This window comes from Miscanthus floridulus, chromosome 13, assembly GCF_019320115.1.
Source record: "Miscanthus floridulus cultivar M001 chromosome 13, ASM1932011v1, whole genome shotgun sequence".
Lineage (NCBI taxonomy): Eukaryota > Viridiplantae > Streptophyta > Magnoliopsida > Poales > Poaceae > Miscanthus > Miscanthus floridulus.
The window spans coordinates 1,509,607-1,527,900 of NC_089592.1; the positions used below are offsets into that span (position 1 = coordinate 1,509,607).

The 18,294-nt window shown below is 41.8% G+C and overlaps 2 protein-coding genes and 1 pseudogene across 3 annotated transcripts; 2 read left to right on the forward strand and 1 right to left on the reverse strand.

Moving 5' to 3' along the window:
- The first annotated feature begins 974 nt into the window (after positions 1–974).
- On the forward strand, positions 975–8,801 carry LOC136501512 (indole-2-monooxygenase-like; annotated as a pseudogene).
- LOC136501513 (uncharacterized) lies at positions 2,873–6,486 on the forward strand. Of its 2 annotated transcripts, none has more exons than XR_010770303.1 (6): positions 2,873–3,005; positions 3,109–3,215; positions 3,745–3,818; positions 4,603–4,643; positions 5,931–6,022; positions 6,276–6,486. XR_010770303.1 is itself a non-coding variant. In XM_066497038.1 (6 exons), exons 3-6 carry the CDS (start codon positions 3,793–3,795, stop codon positions 6,434–6,436), a joined length of 306 nt encoding a protein of 101 aa, XP_066353135.1. In that variant the 5' UTR covers positions 2,873–3,005; positions 3,109–3,215; positions 3,745–3,792; the 3' UTR covers positions 6,437–6,486. The 2 variants fall into 2 exon arrangements, 1 of the variants encoding a protein (XP_066353135.1); XM_066497038.1 differs by having other exon boundaries at positions 5,945–6,022.
- Positions 8,802–15,478: 6,677 nt separating the features above from the next.
- Positions 15,479–17,490, reverse strand: LOC136500358 (indole-2-monooxygenase-like). Its single transcript, XM_066495698.1, has 3 exons — positions 16,872–17,490; positions 16,360–16,788; positions 15,479–16,267 (listed from the first exon to the last, which is right to left on the reverse strand). Exons 1-3 carry the CDS (start codon positions 17,418–17,420, stop codon positions 15,641–15,643), a joined length of 1,605 nt encoding a protein of 534 aa, XP_066351795.1. The 5' UTR covers positions 17,421–17,490; the 3' UTR covers positions 15,479–15,640.
- Positions 17,491–18,294: the final 804 nt, after the last annotated feature.

Consider the following 18,294-nt stretch of genomic DNA (forward strand, 5'->3'; position numbering starts at 1 on the left):
CTTTGCCGAGTGTCTTCACAAGGGCACTCGGCAAAGGTATTTCAAAAAAAATGTATTTTTTTTAATTCCTCCCTTTGCCGAGTGCCGAAGCTGTTAGGCACTCGGCAAAGATATTTCAAAAAAAATATTGAATCTTTGCCGAGCGCCGTCTCAGGGGCACTCGGCAAAGTATTTTCCAAAAAAAAATCTTTGCCGAGCGCCTAACAGCAGGAACTCGGCAAAGAAGGACGTAGCCGAACACCGTTACGCGGGGCAGCCTATGCCGAGTGCCGTGCTTTTGCCGAGAGCCTGGCACTCAGCAAAGAGGTCCTTTGCCGAGTGCCCTTTTTTGCTGAGTGCAATTCTTTGCCGAGTGCGGCACTCGGCAAAGAAGGTCTTTGCCGAGTGCGGCACTCGGCAAAGAAGGTCTTTGCCGAGTGCCCGATTTTTGACACTCGGCAAAGGACCCATTTCCCGTAGTGTTTTGGCATCACCGTCGACGAGCTTAGTGGCAATGACCTAAGTGAGCGAGGAATAGGTTTCGGCAGTCAGAGATTGTTATAAAACCACAAACGAGCAAATTGCCCTTTTTACCATACTTGCAATTGATCTCGATTCCTCGTTAAGCATGCATGGTAAATGAAAATATGTACACGTTGTCTCATTAATTTTGACAGGATATAAACTTTAAGCTTGCATGGTTACATTGTATTTGTATTTTAAAACAAATTCTATGGATTAAACTTTTGTTACTAGGAATTATATATTATAAGCAAAATTAGTTAAAGTGTGATGTTGAAGACCGAACATATCTTAAAGTTTATATTATATAAGCAAATATAAACTATGGACAAAAAAGATGCCTAATTCTTGGTGCGCTCACCAGGTTTCTGGCTATATAAAAAGCCACCTGGGCAAAGAAGCGCAGCTATATCATCATTCAGTTCAGTAAACTGAACAAGCAAGCTGGATAGCCAGGGGACTACGCTGCTGTGATGGCTCACGCTCATGGCCACCATGAGCTGCAGCTGCTGCAGCAGGCCAAGTCTCCTCCACATATGTGGCCCTATTGGTCTCTGTCCTGCTCGTGTGTCCTCTGCTCGTGTGTCCTCTTCTCGTCCTCCTCCGGGTGCGCCGCTGCTTTAGAACCACGCCGTCGACGGCCACCGCAAGAGCCAGAGGAGAGCTGCTGAACAAGCTGCCTTCGCCTCCCCGCAGGCTCCCCATCATTGGCCACCTGCACCTCGTTGGCCGCCTCCCGCACGTCTCCCTCCGTGACCTCTCCGCCAAGCATGGCCGCGAAGGCCTCTTGCTCCTCCATCTCGGTGCCATCCACTACGGGAGAGGCAAAATTCCCCGAGTGTCTCTGGCTTCCCCGAGTGCCAAAAATCGGGCACTCGGGGAAGAGAATCTTCCCCGAGTGTTGCACTCGGGGAAGAGAGGCTTTCCCGAGTGCCGCAGAGATCCTGGCACTCGGTAAAGAGCAGCACTCGGCAAAGGCCCTCTTCCCCGAGTGCAATACTCGGGGAAGATCGACACTCGGCAAAGAAACATGTTACTTGACGGTCCACCCCGCCCACGCCGTTAAAGCTTTTTAAAAAAAAAATTCTTCCCCGAGTGCCTTCCATGGCACTCGGCGAAGAGGCCCTTTCCCGAGTGCTAGAACAGGGCACTCGGGGAAGAGGCTGCCTTCCCCGAGTGTCCTGTCCTGGCACTCGGGAAAAGGGCCTCTTCCCAGAGTGCCAGGGAAGGCACTCGGGGAAGAATTTTTGTTTTTTTGTTTTTTCTGCCTCATTTATTTTGTGAGGCCTTCCCACATTATTTAAAACTCCCTGTTCAAATTTGGGACAATTTTGACTTTTTTTGTTATATTTCGTTAGTTTTTTTTCGTTTCGTTGAATTTTTTGCATACTTCGAATTTGAACTACAGGTGCATGAAATAATGGAATTTGATGATTCAAAAAATTATATTAATGATATTTGGTGTATGTTGAGGCCTTATCCAGGAACTCGCATGAAATTTCGAGCATCTTGTTGACGTAACATGACGAGCAACTTGCGGGAAAAGTGTTTTTAAATTATATAAAATCCGAACGAAGTCCGAAAATCACGAAACTTGTCTGGGCGTCGTGTTATCGCATGTAGAGGCTATGATAAAAAATCGAGAAGGTTTCGAGCAAGTTGCGACGTCATATACCTAAAACCCAGACATCTCTGCATGTGATCACTCGCAGAGGCATGCAGAGATGTCTAGGTTTTAGGCATCCGACGTCGCAACTTGCTCGAAACCTTCTCAATTTTTTATCATAGCCTCTACATGCGATAACACGACGCCCAGACAAGTTTTGTGATTTCCGGACTTCGTTCGGATTTTATATAATTTAAATACACTTTTCCCGCAAGTTGTTTGTCATGTTACGTCAACAAGATGCTCGAAATTTCATGCGAGTTCCTGGACAAGGCCTCAACATACACCAAATATCATTAATATAATTTTTTGAATCACCAAATTCCATTATTTCATGCACCCGCAGTTCAAATTCGAAGTATGAAAAAAATTCAACGAAACGAAAAAACCTAACGAAATATAACAAAAAAAGTCAAAATTGTCCCAAATTTGAACAGGGAGTTTTAAATAATGTGGGAAGGCCTCACAAAATAAATTAGGTAGAAAAAATAAAAAAAAAACAAAATTTCTTCCCCGAGTGTCTTCCCTGGCACTCGGGGAAGAGGCCCTTTCCCGAGTGCCAGGACAGGACACTCGGGGAAGACAAAAAAAAAGGCCCAGCAGGCCTTATCTAAACCTAACCGGCCACCCCACACCCGCACGCCGCCCGCTCGCCCGTACGCGCTACCCCGCCGCCGCCGCAGCAAGCCCCCCGCGCCGCGTGCCCCGGCAGCCCCCGCGCTGCGCGCCCCCGCAGGCCCCGCGCCGCGCGCCCCCGCAGGCCCTCGCCGGCGCCGCCGGCGCGACGGTCCCGACCTGTCGCTGTCACAGGTCGTCTCATTGGAGCAAAGTGTGCCAGGTTGTGGGTGCCTACTTCTGATTTATGATTCTAGATGCCCAAAAACTTTTCCTTTTATTTTGATTTAATTTTTGTTTTGACTGCACATTGATTTTGTTTCCAGGGATCTAATGGAGATGTATTGTCTATTTTTGGTGTGCCAACTAATGTGTCTTCGTGTCTTTGTGATGATGCTGGCTCCCCCTTCCTTCTCTAGAAATTGCTACACTGGTAATTGCTACTTTATCCATCTGTTCGGTGTCTTCCCTTCCTTGATTATGTCCAGAGACAGCAGAATGTAATAGTGGATTGTGGTGGAGGTACATACTGATCGCTTTTTGTAAATTGGTTGACACGGATGTATTGCTTTTGAGGAAAAAACATTAGTTTACACGTCAGCTTCAAAGGCAAGGCATGTTAGTGTTAGCATTATATATCTTTGTTATGGCTACCAAAATGATTCAGGATCAACATAGAATTAAAATTTCTTTTGGGCATAGTCCATTTTTTTCCCTAGCTGTTATTGATCATGTGTAGCATAGGTAAATAGACCTGATTATCTTCATAACTGATTACTACTCAGGTAGGCTTGGTGAGTTAGTTTTAGTTTCTCTTATTAATCTGTCGACACATATCTTAATTAGTACATGTCAGTTGTTTTTGAAGCTGTCATGTTATCAGAGTATCAGATTGGTCTTTATATATGGGTGCTCCATTGATAACATGCTAATACTATGACCATGTGACCACTTCTCTGTAGTTACGATGTCCTACAAAGTGCCCTCATGATTTTTGACGAAATGTCTACATGGATATATTGGACAAAGATCTCAGGTACTGAGGTGTAGCATCTTTGCTCTGCTTATGCTATTAGTTTTAGTGTCAGTTTCAAAGGCAAGACATATTAGTGTTAGCATTATATACTTTTTTATGGCTACAAAAAAGATTCAGGGACAACGTAGAATTAAAATTTCTTTTGGGCATACTTCATGTTTTTCCCTACCTGTTACTGATCATGTGTAGCATAGTTAAATAGAGCTTCTTATCTTCATAACTGATCAAGGTTAGACAGCTCTGCATTCAGTTTACCATATGTTCCTTCCAGTTTGACCTCTTTAGTCCTTTGTCATAATTTGTCTGCAGCAGGTTGTTCTGAGTCTTTTTTGTGTCTAATAACAAAGTTAGTTACCTGTCTAATCAACTGTCTTGGCTCCATACGTAATAAGAATGATGTTGTTTTGGTTCTCCACCAAAAATAAAAGTTTGGGTTCACTGAATAAAGATACAAATATTATTGGACTAATTAGCGCTCTTTCAGGATCCTATGTTCACTTATTGAGATGGTAGGTCTATACTGCTTGTTTTAAGTTTTTTTATGTAGATACTCTTGCCGTCATTTCTAAGTGTGATGTTATTCTTCCTGAATGCAGAGGCTACACATGCATATGCAGGTGTTGGTTTTCATAATAAAGATCTTTCTTATTTTTAGATTTAGATTAGACTTATATACTTTGTTTACGTTTTCACTGCACATTGTTTCATATAATTCCTCACACCGCATTTTTCTGTGTTGCTAACAATTGCTTTGTATTGCAAAAACTTTTTATTCACTTCTCAGCCTCCATATGTACAACGCAGCTACAGGTACTTCCTATGTTGGTAAGTTGTCATTCTTTTCTCTCTTTTTTTAAGAAAATTCTGCAAACTATATTATGCCTGTGCATTTTTCTATGCTTTGCAATGCTATGATTTGTTTTCCTTTGGAATGGAACTCAAATTTGCTTAAATGTATGATCTGGAAATGCCATGTCTATGATTACCACGCACAAAAAACTGATTATCCTCCCAAAGGTCATCTAAAACAATTATAATCTTCTTACCAGGAAGTAGCTTTGTGAGGGAACTATGTACCACATGTCTTTCATTAGCCTGATTCTCTTTTTCAGATAGTTGTGAAATAATAGGCTCGTGAATTTTATTCAAGTCAAATCTTTGTGACACATGGACCCATGCTTTAGAGTAACATTTGAACTTTGGATCATTATGAATCAATCTTGCAAAAGTTGTCTTGCCAATGCCTCCAATACCATGTATGGGAAGGATGGAAATCTTTTTTGATGAGCTCTCAAGTAAAGAAGTTATTATTTTCCCTTTTTCTTGTTCCCTCCCCACTATGAGTTCTTCTACTACATCTGTTGATGTTTCTCGTGCATCAATAAGTTCTAGCTTAGTGCAACTTGGGCTTGACAATAGATCAGTATTCTGGTGCTGAACTGTGATATCCTTTGATTCCTTTTTCATCTCTATACTGTTATTCTGCACTGTCATTTCAGAAAAACTTATGCTGCATCCTTTCTCGGCAAGCTGCAAAATTTCAATTAGTTTGAAGTTAGAGGAACAGGAATCAAATCCTAGAGTACAGCAAGCAGTGTTAAACTAGTATGCAAAGTTTAGCTTTTCTGTCTGTGCACACAAAGTAAGTGATAAACCAATTTCCATCTAACAGAAACCACTTCGTAAAAGAAATAGTGCAGTGCATTGTTTGTTCTCCCAACATGCAGAAGAGCTTCATCTTTAATGCATTGCAGAAGAGCTTTCTCCTTATCTATCAATATGGTTCAAACAATGAATATCAGTTCTAGAGGCTCAAGAAACTTTATTAGGCTCTTGAATCATGTAGTGATCAACACTTTTTGAAAGAAATTACTAATATGCTAGGAGAACAAAACAAAGTGAACTGATTACATCATTGGACATATAGTAAGACTATGTCCCTGACATAGATACCCAGTATATATGCCTTTACAAATGATATTAATTACCTTGTCAATACCAATTTCAATCTCATTAAGCTTCTCGGTGATCTTCACTATGTCAGGCCTTTTCTGACTTTCTTTGTCCAAACATTTCAATGCTATCTGAGTGCATGCCTCAACTTGGCTGTAGTATGCTTCAAGCAGGGAATCACTACTACTGCAACTTTCCTGCAACTTGTTCGTCCAGATCTCTCGGACCTGATAAATCAAATTGTCAAGCAGGTAGATACTATTTCAATGTAAATATGACGTAGATTTAGATAAAAAAAAATGGTCCTGATTTTAAGACGTATCATTTCTCACTTGATCAATGAACTCATTTGAAGACATGTCCGAACATTCAAGGTAGCCCAAATGAACTCATTTGAAGACATTTCTCACTTGATCAATGACTCATTTGAAGACATTTCTCACTTTATCGAAACCTTACATTTTTATCTTGTCACTCACGTGCAATCTCCTCTCTTTTTTGCAGCATTAATCGGGGGCGGCGTCGAACCATGTCGAAGGGTCGCTGGCATCGCACGTTGGGCCATCCCCACCTGGACCGTCGCCGGGATCGCACGCTGGGGCGTCCCACCCCTCACAGTCGCCGTGAGCCGCCTTCGGAGTCGTTTTTATGTATTGAACTTGTGAAATTGGAATAGTGTGTACTTTTGAACGTGTGGTTTGTAATATATTGTGGATTTTGGACAAATTTGGTCATTTGTGATATATAAATGTGGTTTGTGACATATTGGTGTTGATTTGTGGTTTGTGATATATATATATGCTTTGTTGTTTACATGAAAAAGCAAAAAACAAAAAAAAAATTAGAGGTGGCTTCCCCGAGTGCCTGTGCTGTGGCACTCGGGAAAGAGGGATTTTTTTTAAAAAAAATAAATTTCTTTGCCGAGTGCCTGAGCTGCGGCACTCGGCAAAGAGTATTTAAAAAAAAATCTTTCCCGAGTGTTGCACTCGGGGAAGAAAATAAAAAAAAACAAACAGCGTCGGCCGTCGGCCAACGGCATCAAGTCTTCCCCGAGTGTTAGCACGGCACTCGGCAAAGCCTTCCCCGAGTGCACGATTTTCGACACTCGGGGAAGGCGCCTTTCCCGTGAGAGGATTAGCCGGAGGCTCTTCTCCGAGTGTTGCACTCGGGGAAGGCTTCCCCGAGTGCAACTGGGCCTTCCCCGAGTGCAACTGGCACTCGGGGAAGCCAGCAGTTCCTGTAGTGATCCCCACGCTCATCGTCTCCTCACCGAGCGCCGCTCAGGCTGTGCTGTGCACGCAAGACCACATCTTCGCATCAAGGACCTACTCTCCTGTCACCGACATCCTCTTCTACGGATCCACTGACGTTGCCTTCTCGCCCTACAGCGAGCACTGGCGCCAGGTCAAGAAGATCGTCACCACGCACCTCCAAGGTTTTCATTATCGGAAATAAAAATTTATCGAAATAGGATAAGCAAGATATATCAAAAATATCGGACCAAATTCAAAAAAAATTCAAATTGTTTTGAAAAAATTCCGTAGAATTTGACTTGAAACTATTCCTAAGCTATTAAACATCACTTGTTCACAGATAAAAACAAGAATAAAACATTATAGTGTGGGATTATCGCACAGCTGAATTTGGGTTGTCTGTGTAGAAGCAGGAAAAAAGGGAAAATTTTGGCCGATGTCAAATTTTATCGGACCCTGTGGATAGAAAGGAAATTTTGAAAATTTTGGTGAATTTCGGCCGATAAAAAAAACCTACACCAACAAGAAGGTCTGGTCCTACCGCTACGCACGCGAGCATGAGGTAATAACCTTGCGTCAATTTCAACAATCACTAATATATTGTTCCATGGACCAAGATGATTGCCTGAAAATAATTCACAACAACAGGTGAGGCTGGTGGTCGCTAAGATTCACGAGGCAGCCACTGCAGGCACTGCTATCGACCTAAGCGGACTGCTCAAATCCTTCGCCAACGATGTCATGTGTCAAGCCGTATCTGGCAAGTTCTTCAGGGAGAAAGGCCATAATAAACTTTTCCAGGAACTCGTGGAGGCGAACTCGTCCCTCCTGGGGGGGGGGGGGGGGGGGGGGGGGGGGGTCAACCTAGAGGACTACTTCCCGGTGCTGGCGAAGCTGGACATCATCAAGAGGATGGTGTGTGCAAAGGCTCATAAGGTAAACAAGATGTGGGATGACTTGCTCAATACGCTCATCGATGTCTTGTTGTCTCTTCAACAAGAGTACAACCTCACGAGAGATCATATCAAGGCACAGCTGGTGGTAAATATGGATGTGGCCTCACCCACAACTTCTATATAATTATACATAATTATATATATATGCTGATTCTTATATATGTGTATCCATATGTATGTAGATCATGTTTGAAGCTGGCATAGATTCGGCATACATAGTGCTGGAATATGCGATGGCTCAGCTAATGCAAAACCCCTGCCTCATGAACAAGCTACAAACCGAGGTGAGAAGCACTATAACAAAGGGAAAAGAGATGGTTACCGAAGACGAGCTTAACAGTTTAGTGTACCTAAAGGCAGTCATCAAAGAGACACTCCGACTCCATATGCCAGCACCGCTCCTTGTGCCCCACCTCTCCTTGGCTGACTGCAACATAGAAGGATATACGATACCATCAGGAACACGTGCCATTGTCAATAGCTGGGCTCTTGCAAGGGATCCTAGCTATTGGGAGAAAGCAGAGGAGTTCATGCCTGAGCGGTTCATGGAAGGCGCTAGCACCAAAGCTATGGACAATAAGGGAAACGATTTCCAATACTTACCATTTGGAGCAGGGCGAAGGATATGCCCTGGTATAAACTTTGCAAGTTCCACTATCGAAGTCATGCTAACAAACCTTGTCTACCGCTTCAATTGGGAGCTACCTATGGAATTAATGAAGAAAGGCATAGATATGACTGAATCATTTGGGCTAACAGTGCATTGTACGAAGAAACTCCTCCTTGTCCCTATAGTTCCACAAGATTAATGCATTAGTCTATAGAGCCCTTTATGTACGCAATAGATCAAGGACTTGACTATGCAGTACCTATGGTAATTGCATCATACTTGTGGGTTTGGACTTGTTGTTAAGCACGTATACTAAATAAAAAAAACATGCATTGCACATTACTAAAGGAAGCATTTTCGGATACTGGCATTTTCTATTAATAGAGGTGAACAGTGCGTCCGCCTCAGGTAATTGGTCAAGGTTAATCGGCCACTTCCAGAGGCGGTCCACCTCTGTAAATTGATTAACAGATGTCCCGCCTCTGTTAATGTCATTTAACACCTACTACTTAGCCAAAACACATCTCTAGCACTACACACTCACTCATTTATGACTATATATAGGATGCTATATTTTTATATTAACAGTTCGTAATCTTATATTAAATATTTTGGCTACTAAATAAACTTAAATGAAAAAAGATTCAACTAGAAAGTATTAAATCTTTCCAAGCATTACAACTTGGTACAGGATTTGTCTCCATTAAAGATTGTTTGAAAAAATAAAAAATTTTGACTCTCAAAATATGTAACTTAAAATAAATATTTGAGACACTAAAAAACTTTAAATCAAAACCCTATGAACATCAAACATGTAGATCAAGTTAGCCACTACAACGCTGGTAGTCCATTCTAAAGTGTAAGCTGTTTTGCCTTTTTTAGATACATAGCTTTTCCAATGCACTTAGATATGCACTATGATGGATACAAAGTAAAAAGCAATGTATCTAAAAACAAAAACATCTTATAAGTTGAAATAGATGGAGTATTAATTGTGTGAACATTCAAGATCGTTTAGAAATTCTAAATTTTGAACTTTAAAATATGTGAATTTAAAAGATATATTTGGGACTCTAAACGACTTTAAATAAAAAAATCGTCTACAAAGTTGTAGATTATATTGAAAACTCGAACTTTGGTCTAGACCATATCAACGTCTGAGGTTGTTTAAAAATTTTAAATTTTAAAATTTGTGAACTTAAAATAATACTTTGGGACTCCAAACAATTTCAATCAAAAACTTCTCAACTATAAAGTTGTAGATCGTGTCAAAAGGGTTACAATTTTGTTACAAAACTTGGCTTTATCTAAGTTCAAATGAAAAGGTTATGAATTATTTTTGGATAAAACTATTTTAGAGACGCACATCTTAAGACGTTTACCTCAGAAATTTGACGCTGGTAATAGAGATTTTCAGAGATGGACACCTTTAGATGGTCGTCTCTGAAAATTGATTTGCAGAGACAAGCATTTGGCGACCACCTTTGTTAATCGATGATTAACAGAGGTGGTCACTTGAGGATGTCCGCCTCTATAAATGATTTTCAGAGATAGGAATTAGCCTGGAGACCACATGGCCATTTACGGAGGCGGTCTCTAAATGTGCCCGTCTCTATTAATCAGAGAGGTCGTCTTCAAAAATTGTTTTTGTGGTAGTGGCAACCTTACACCATGCATCAAATTGTTCATCGTATAAGCACTCAGGGGTGGGCCCAGCAGGTAGACCATATTGGCTGAGGACTATTCTGAAACGTACATGTCCCAAAAAACTACTCAGAGTTATCATTTTTAAGGCCTTGATTGAAAAAAGCCCAACAAATCCTATCTGGTGTCCCTCATCCATGTACGTTCTTTTGCTTGGGCAATTCTTCTGCATGTGACCAAGTCCATGGCAGCGATGGCACTGAATGGATTAAGTGCGTCCTGTGGAAGCTAAAGATGATGCACTCTTGGTTGGTTATGGCGTACGAGTTTTACCATATTTCATAGTGCATGAGCTAGACGGTGTGGGAGCTAAAGAATGCGTGCTCAGTGGTGGTGGTGGACGGGGGTGACTTCATTCCCATTATTGTCATCTTGGGCGTGAAGGAGTTGTTGAAACTGCTCCTACTCCATTGTTGGCATTCCTATAATTCTTTTTTTGCAATTACACCAAGGTGAAACAAACGATTGATAGTAGTAAATCTTTATAATCAATGATGTCCTAAATTCGCGCCTAAATCCGCCATAGAAGCAAAAAAAAAACTTGATTCTCTGCATCTTCTACTACCCCACTGCGTATCAGCCCTTTTGGTGTTCTACATAATATTCCTGGACAGGCAAATTTCGCTGGTCTAATCGCTGCAATTTCTTACATAAATCGTTTGTAGGAAGGTGGAATAAAATGATCACAGATTGTCTCTTTTATTCTTTCCCATGACTTAGGTTGTAGATGCAAATTACCTAGCTCTTGCCACCAGATTATTGTGAAATATTTAAACTCACTGGCAACTTATCTAACTTTATGATGGTTAGAAACTTGGTGGCAAGAAAATTTTTGTTCTACGGTCATCTCCCAATTAAGATATTCCTCAGCATTGTATTTACCACGGAAAGGTGGGACGGTGAATTTAATTTTAGAGTATGGATCACCATTACCACGAGCGTTAGTATTATTGCATTGATTGTTATGGTTATTACCTATCAACATATGTACGATTGTGTTGAAGATGTCGATGCAGGGTCTACTCGCCACTACGACAAAAATGATTTTAGGAGACAGGCTCCTTGATTAACGGAAGAGGGCATATTTAGGGGCCGCCTTCGTAAATGGCCGGGCGGCCTCCACAAAAACGTCCACGTCCAAAAAATCATTTACAGATGCGACCATCCTAAAGCGACTACCTCTAAAAATCATCGATTAACAGAGATGGACGTCTTGGACGCGACGCCCGTCTCTGTAAATCGATTTTTAGTGACAGGTCTCTGAAAATCACTATTTCGTTGTATCCAAATTTATTTCATAACTTTTCCATATAAGCTCGAATGAAGACAAATTTTATATCAAAATTGTACCTCTCTACTCGATCTACTACTTTGTAGTTGACAAATTTTTATTTAAAACTATTTAAGTTCATGGATTTTTTAATTTAAAAATTTTCAAACAACCTCAAATGTTGAGGTGGTCTATACCAAAGTTGTAGTTCTCAATGCAATCTACAACTTTGTAGTTTAAAATATTTTGATTTGGGATCATTTAGTCCTAAATATACTTTCTAAGTTCATAAATTTTAAAATTCAAATTTAAAAATTTTAAGCGACCTTGAATGTTTACATAGTTAATACCAAAGTTGTAGTGGCTGACCTGATTTACATGTTTGCTTTGGATAAGTTTTTTATTTGAAGTTGTTTAGTGTCTCAAATATTTATTTTTAAATTCACATATTTTGAGATTCAATTTTTTGAAATTTTTAAACAATCTCGGATGCAGACACGTCTTATATTGTAGTATTTCACAAGATTTAAAACTTTTTAGTTGAAACTTTTTCTTTTGAGTTCATTTAGTAGTCAAAATATTCAATACAAGATTATGAGTATTTGTAAAAAAAGATATAATCTCACAAGTGATTGAGTAGTGTACTGGTAAGGAGGTGTTAGTGTTGAGTGATAGGTCGCGGGTTTGACCCTTGAAAAAAGAACATAATTTTTTTTGGTTTTTTTTTTTTTTTGTTCTCTAGAAACCATTAACGAAGGCAGACACTTTAAGACGCACACCTCCGTTAATAGATTTTTGGAGGCGGACATTCTGATTGACTCTATAGATAGCAATTAATGGTGACCTTCTCGCCTCTGGGAAAAAAACATCTCTGAAAATGTTGTGTACTAGTGCACGTGTTGCCCTTTCATCAACCTCGTCGTCGTCTCTATACACGATGACTTATGAAGGAATCGTCATCTGGGATCTCGTCATCCTCCTTGTCTTTGTTATATATAACCCTTGTTTTTATCTTTGTTCGGTGGACGGTTGGCCTCCAACTGGTCAATCCTATCGGTCAATATTGATATATGCCTATCCACTCTCAATCGAATGGTTCACACTTGCCGAGGCCTCTTTCATCCTGTTCGTTTCAGCCAGGGTTTATCAGTCAGCCAATAATATTTTCCTATCACAACAAACCAGCACCAGTCGGGCTTATTAGCCCAGAAACCAACCAGCGAACAGGCTCTTTGACCATCTTAGCCATGGCCTCAAATAAGGGTACTGCAGGTGTAAATGCTATATTTTCACTAGCCGGTGACTTAATGATTTTGCTATATAGGTATATCTACATTGCCAGTTCATAGTCATGGGCCCACGGATATGTTTGTACTAGCGTCTACTCTTTATGGACCCCACGTATATGTTTGTGTTGGGCTATTTGGAGATGCCGTAATGATGTTGTTTTTAATAAAATAAAATCTAACTCTATTATGCAGGTCATTTTCAGGGGAGCGTACTGGTTACGCTTCTGGGCCCAGCTGCAGCGTGAAGAGCAAGCTAAGGACGCGCTCTCGACAATAAGCAAGAAATTAGAAGTTATTGCTCTAGAGATATCCAATAACGGATGGAAACAATTTTATTGTTTAAGTTAGCGTCTTGGTCATGTTATAAGACCTTGGCTTTCTTTTTGGTTTTATCATTATCTGTAATTTTGGGCTGTGTACATCTACGGATGTAGAGGCCCGGATGTTTATCCATTATCTAAAAAAAACGTATATGTTTGTATTAGCGTCTACTCTTTGTGAACCGCCTGTGAAAAAAAAAAACTCAGGTGTCAGCAAAAACCATTTGCCCGTAGGTGTAAAGTGTGTATGTGCGTTCGCAGAGGATAGGAATGAGTGTGGTCGTTTACAGTGTGATTAATTAGAAAGAGAGAGAAAAATAGACCACCACCTTTTTTTATCCGAAGCACTAGCGTGCAAGCGCGATGCGATTAGATTCTAAGCGCCAGCAGCTAGCAAACAGCATGCCCCGATGTGATTGATGAGTAACTCACTGAATTACGGCCGTCATTTCAATTTGTGCAAAGACGCACGTTCTATACAACAATATAGGTCCCGTTCGCTGATCTAAAATTCGGCTAAAACTAGCTGAAAAACATTGTTCTGACTGAATTGTTGTGAGAGAAAAACACTGTTCCAACTGGAAAAAAACCGAACAACCGAATATGGGGTAAGCCGAACAGGGCCATAAACTTACTGCTCCCTCAGTCTCAAAATATCTATCACTTTCGCTTCCCGAGAAACAACTTTGATAAAATATATATTAAAAATACTAATATTTATGGTACATAATTAGTATCATTGGAAAGATCTTTGATTCTAGTTTTTTAATAAATTTATTTGGAGATACAAATATTACACGTATTTTCTACAAATCGAGTTAAACTTGCGGCACGAAAACCAAAAGCGACAGTTAATTTGGGACAGATGGAGTACTCTCTTGGTCCCCTAATAAGTGACGTTTTAGCTCTAGGCACGGAGATTAAGAAAAATTGTAAAAGGTGTAGTTCACAGGAAATGAGAAGGACAGAAGAAAAAAATATTTTGAAAAGTGAGAATGACATTTATTTTGGGATAAGTATAAAAGGCTAGAGTAACACTTATTTTTTAGATAGAGATATAGGTCCGGCTGCTTCAACTTTCTCCATCGGTCCAATTAATCGCAATGTCGTTTGATTGCTGCTTTTTCGTCGTCACTGATATGACGAAGTTCCAGGTACAAGCATGCATGCGCATATATGGTACATGCATTATACTGATCGGTCGATATATATGATGATACATTTTTGTCTATATTTGTGAAACGATAGGGATCGGTCGATATGATGATACCTTCTTAATTATCCATTTGCGAAATGATATGGGTGGATGGATGACAACGAGTATACAAAGTCAAGAGAGAACACTGGCGCTTTGGAAAACTTAATAGTAACATCAATTATTACCTTAGTAAACGTCAATATCATCCTTTTGTCAGAGAAGAATGATATGCTGCCTTTGTAATATATATACCTATGGTTAATAATTCTTGGCTACTGCTCCCTCCATCCCAAATTATAAGTCATTCTAACTTTCTTCGAGAGTCAAATCATCTCAAGTTTGATCAAATTTATAATTTTTAATACAGAGTCTTGCATTTCCTTAAACTTTGACCGCAGGTATTATAATTTGGGTCCATGAACTTTCGGAGTGCATATTTGGATCTCTTAACTTTATTTCAAGTGGTTTGTTCAAAGTGTGAATTCAGGTCCATGATTGGACCAAGCTAAGAGTGAACTTAGAATGAACCACTTTTAAAGTTGAAGAAGCCATATGATTACTTCGAGAGTTCATGGACTCAGATAAGAATATGGCAAAAGATTAGCACTTAACTCTACAAAAAACCATTAGCAAGTTCCCTCTATCTATTACTGCTTATAAAAAGTTTAGATAATTCAAACAGAATCTAACATTATTCAACCTTCTTCTCACCCCCCCCCCCCCCCCCCCCCCCCACCCACCAAAAAAAAAGAAAAAGAAAGAAATAGCAATAATTTCTCTTTTTTGTTGAATTGAGAAAAATGTACAATTGATCACACAAGGCCATCATGGGCCCACATGAAGAGGGCTTGGGTTCATTGGCGGTAGCGCAGTGGGGTTGAAAAGTGCATGGTGAAGGCCGTGGGTGACTCAGCATGCTGACCTTACGATAATCTTCGACCTGAAGATCTTCTCAAATTCCTCCTTTTTTGAGCGTTTTCCTAAATCCGAGAAATTCATGGTGAAGGATTAATCCTTTTGAGGATATTATTGTGAACACACTCACCATGTATGTTCCGAGAAATTCCTCCTTTTGTCCATTACAAATATGTTAAACAGTTTGATGCATGGTGAAAGGATGCAACGCATGCTTTCTTTATTTAGTATATATGCGTGCTTGACAACAAGTCCAAAACCCACATGTATGATGCAATTACAATAGGTAGTGCACATCCGAGTCCTTGATCTATTGCATACATAAGGACTCCATATCTATAGACTAATAATGCATTAATCTTGTGGAACTATAGGGACAAGGATGAGTTTCTCTGCACGATGCACTGTCACCCCGAACGATTCAGTCATATCGATGCCTTTCTTTGCTAATTCCACAGGTAGCTCCCAATTGAAGTGGTAAACAAGGTTTGCGAGCATGACTTCGATAGTTGAACTTGCAAAGTTTATACCTGGGCATATCCTTCGCCCTGCCCCAAATGGCAAGTATTGGAAATCGTTTCCCTTATTGTCCATAGCTGCGGCGCTACCTCCTTCCATGAACCGCTCAGGCATGAACTCATCTGCTTTCTCCCAATAGCTAGGATCCCTCGCTAGAGCCCAGCTATTAACAATGGCACGTGTTCCTGATGGTATTGTATATCCTTCTATGTTGCAATCGGCCATGGAGAGGTGGGGCACGAGGAGCGGCCCCGGCATATGGAGTCGGAGTGTCTCTTTGATGACTGCCTTTAGGTAGGCTAAACTGTTAAGCTCGTCTTCGGTAACGATCTCTTTTCCCTTGGCTATAGTGCTTCTCACCTCGGTTTGTAGCTTGTTCATGAGGCAGGGGTTTTGCATGAGCTGAGCCATCGCATATTCTAGCACAATGAATGATGTATCTGTGCCAGCTTGAAACATTACCTACATACATATGGATACAAATATATAAGAATCAACAACATATATATAATATAATGTATGTAATAGTTGGGTTATGTCATATCCATATATACCACTAGCTGCGCCTTAATATGATCTCTTGTGAGGTTGTACTCTTGTTGAAGGGAGAGTAAGACATCAATGAAGTCACTCTCCTCCCCGTCACGTTCTGACGCTGGCTTACTTGCATGGTCATCAATGAGCATATCGAGCAAGATGTCCCACATCTTGTTCACCTTTTGTGCCTTTGCACACACCATCCTCTTGATGATGTCTAGCTTCACCAGCACCGGGAAGTAGTCCTCTACGTTGAAACCCCCAATGAGTGACGAGTTCGCCTCAAGGAGCTCCCGAAAAAGTGTATTCCGGCCTTCCTCCCTGAAGAACTTGCCAGACACGGCGTGACACACGATGTCGTTGGCGAAGGAGTTGAGCAGTTCGCTCAGGTCGATAGCGGTGCCTGCGGTGGCCGCCTCGTGGATCTTACCCACCACCAACCTCACCTGTTGTGAATTATTTTAAGGCAATCATCTTCGTTCATGGAACGATATACCAGTGATTGTTCAAACAGACGCATGGTTATTACCTCATGTTCACGTGCATGGCGGTAGGACCGGACCTTCTTGTTGGTGAGGAGGTGCGTGGTGACGATCTTCTTGACCTGGCGCCAATGCTCGCCGTAGGGCGAGAAGGCGATGCCCGTGGAGCCATAGAAGAGGATGTCAATGGCGGGGGAGTAGGCCCTGGACGCGAAGATGTGGTCTTGCGTGCGGAGCACGGCCTGCGCGGCGCTCGGTGAGGAGACGATGAGCGTTGGTACGGCGCCGAGGTGGAGGAGCATGAGGCCATCGCGGCCATGCCTGGCGGCGAGGTCACGGAGGGAGACGTGCGGGAGGGAGCCGATGAGGTGCAGGTGGCCGATGATGGGGAGCCTGCTGGGAGGCGAAGGCAGCTTGCTTAGCAGCTGTTCTCTGGCTCTTGCGCTGGCGGTCGACAGCGTTGTTCCAAAGCGACGGCGCACTAGAAGGAGGACGAGAAGAGGACAGACGACGAGCAATACAGAGACCACTAGGGCCGCGTGTGGAGGAGACTTGGCCTGCAGCAGAGGCTCATGGTGGCCATGAACGTGAGCCATCACTGCAGCGCAGCGCTTCCTACAGCTGGCTGGGTAAGGTTGTTCAGTTTACTGAATGATGATAGCTGGGTTTCTTTGCCCAGGTGGCTTTTTATAGAGCCGAAACCTGGTGATTGCACCAGGAACGAGGCATCTTTTTAGTCCATATAGTTTTCATTCAGAACAAGCTGCCGACAGACGTAGAGAGCCACGACCATAAAATGCTATTGTACAAATATAAACAGCACGGTGGCCTCCTTCGCAGATACCATGGTTAACTAGCTTTTTTAATTAGTGAAATTTTACGGTGCTCAAAAAAAATTAGAGCCATCTGTTTGAATAAATCACGTGGCTATAAAATTTGAAGAACCAATATAGAGCAACTTAAGTTTTGGGATTGAACCAGAAGTGTGTGGGCTCGGAACGGAGTAAAGAATTATTTTCAAAATAAATTTAAAGGATAGAATAGTACTTCGCGTAGCTGCCCTTTATCTCCCAGGCGAGCTCATTTCACTCCTTTAGGGGCATGTTTGGAACCTTTGCCACAGCTCTCCTGGGCGGGCAAGATTTTTCTCGCGCGCCTCTCCTTTGCGCCGGAGTCATCGGACCAGGCGGCTGCCTGCCGCTGGTGGTGTTCCTGCCCCGTTCGTGACGCCATCGTCGGGACGACGGACTCAAAGTGGTGCGTGGGCGAGCCGTCGATGCCTATCATGAGACTACGCTTGCAGCCTGGAGGCGGACTGCGACTCAATCCAGCCGTGGAGCCGTGCTTCCGGCCGGATGTGAGCCCGTTCGGTTGGCTGGTTCGTATCGTTGCTGGTTCGTGAAGAAGTATTGCTGGTCGGTTTGTGTGAGAGAAAAATACTGTTCCGGCTAAAAATTTACGATCGTTTAC

Excerpts from the sequence above, each read along its gene's own strand:
- LOC136501513 (XM_066497038.1), top strand. The coding sequence starts at position 3,793 with ATGGATATATTGGACAAAGATCTCAG. Across the intron at positions 3,819-4,602 it reads ATATTGGACAAAGATCTCAG|CCTCCATATGTACAACGCAG; the intron begins GTACTGAGGTGT and ends TTCACTTCTCAG. Across the intron at positions 4,644-5,944 it reads TACAGGTACTTCCTATGTTG|GGAATCACTACTACTGCAAC; the intron begins GTAAGTTGTCAT and ends TGCTTCAAGCAG.
- LOC136500358 (XM_066495698.1), bottom strand. The coding sequence starts at position 17,420 with ATGGCTCACGTTCATGGCCACCATGAGCCTCTGCTGCAGGCCAAGTCT. Across the intron at positions 16,789-16,871 it reads GCCATGCACGTGAACATGAG|GTGAGGTTGGTGGTGGGTAA; the intron begins GTAATAACCATG and ends AATTCACAACAG. Across the intron at positions 16,268-16,359 it reads ATATTAAGGCGCAGCTAGTG|GTAATGTTTCAAGCTGGCAC; the intron begins GTATATATGGAT and ends ATATGTATGTAG.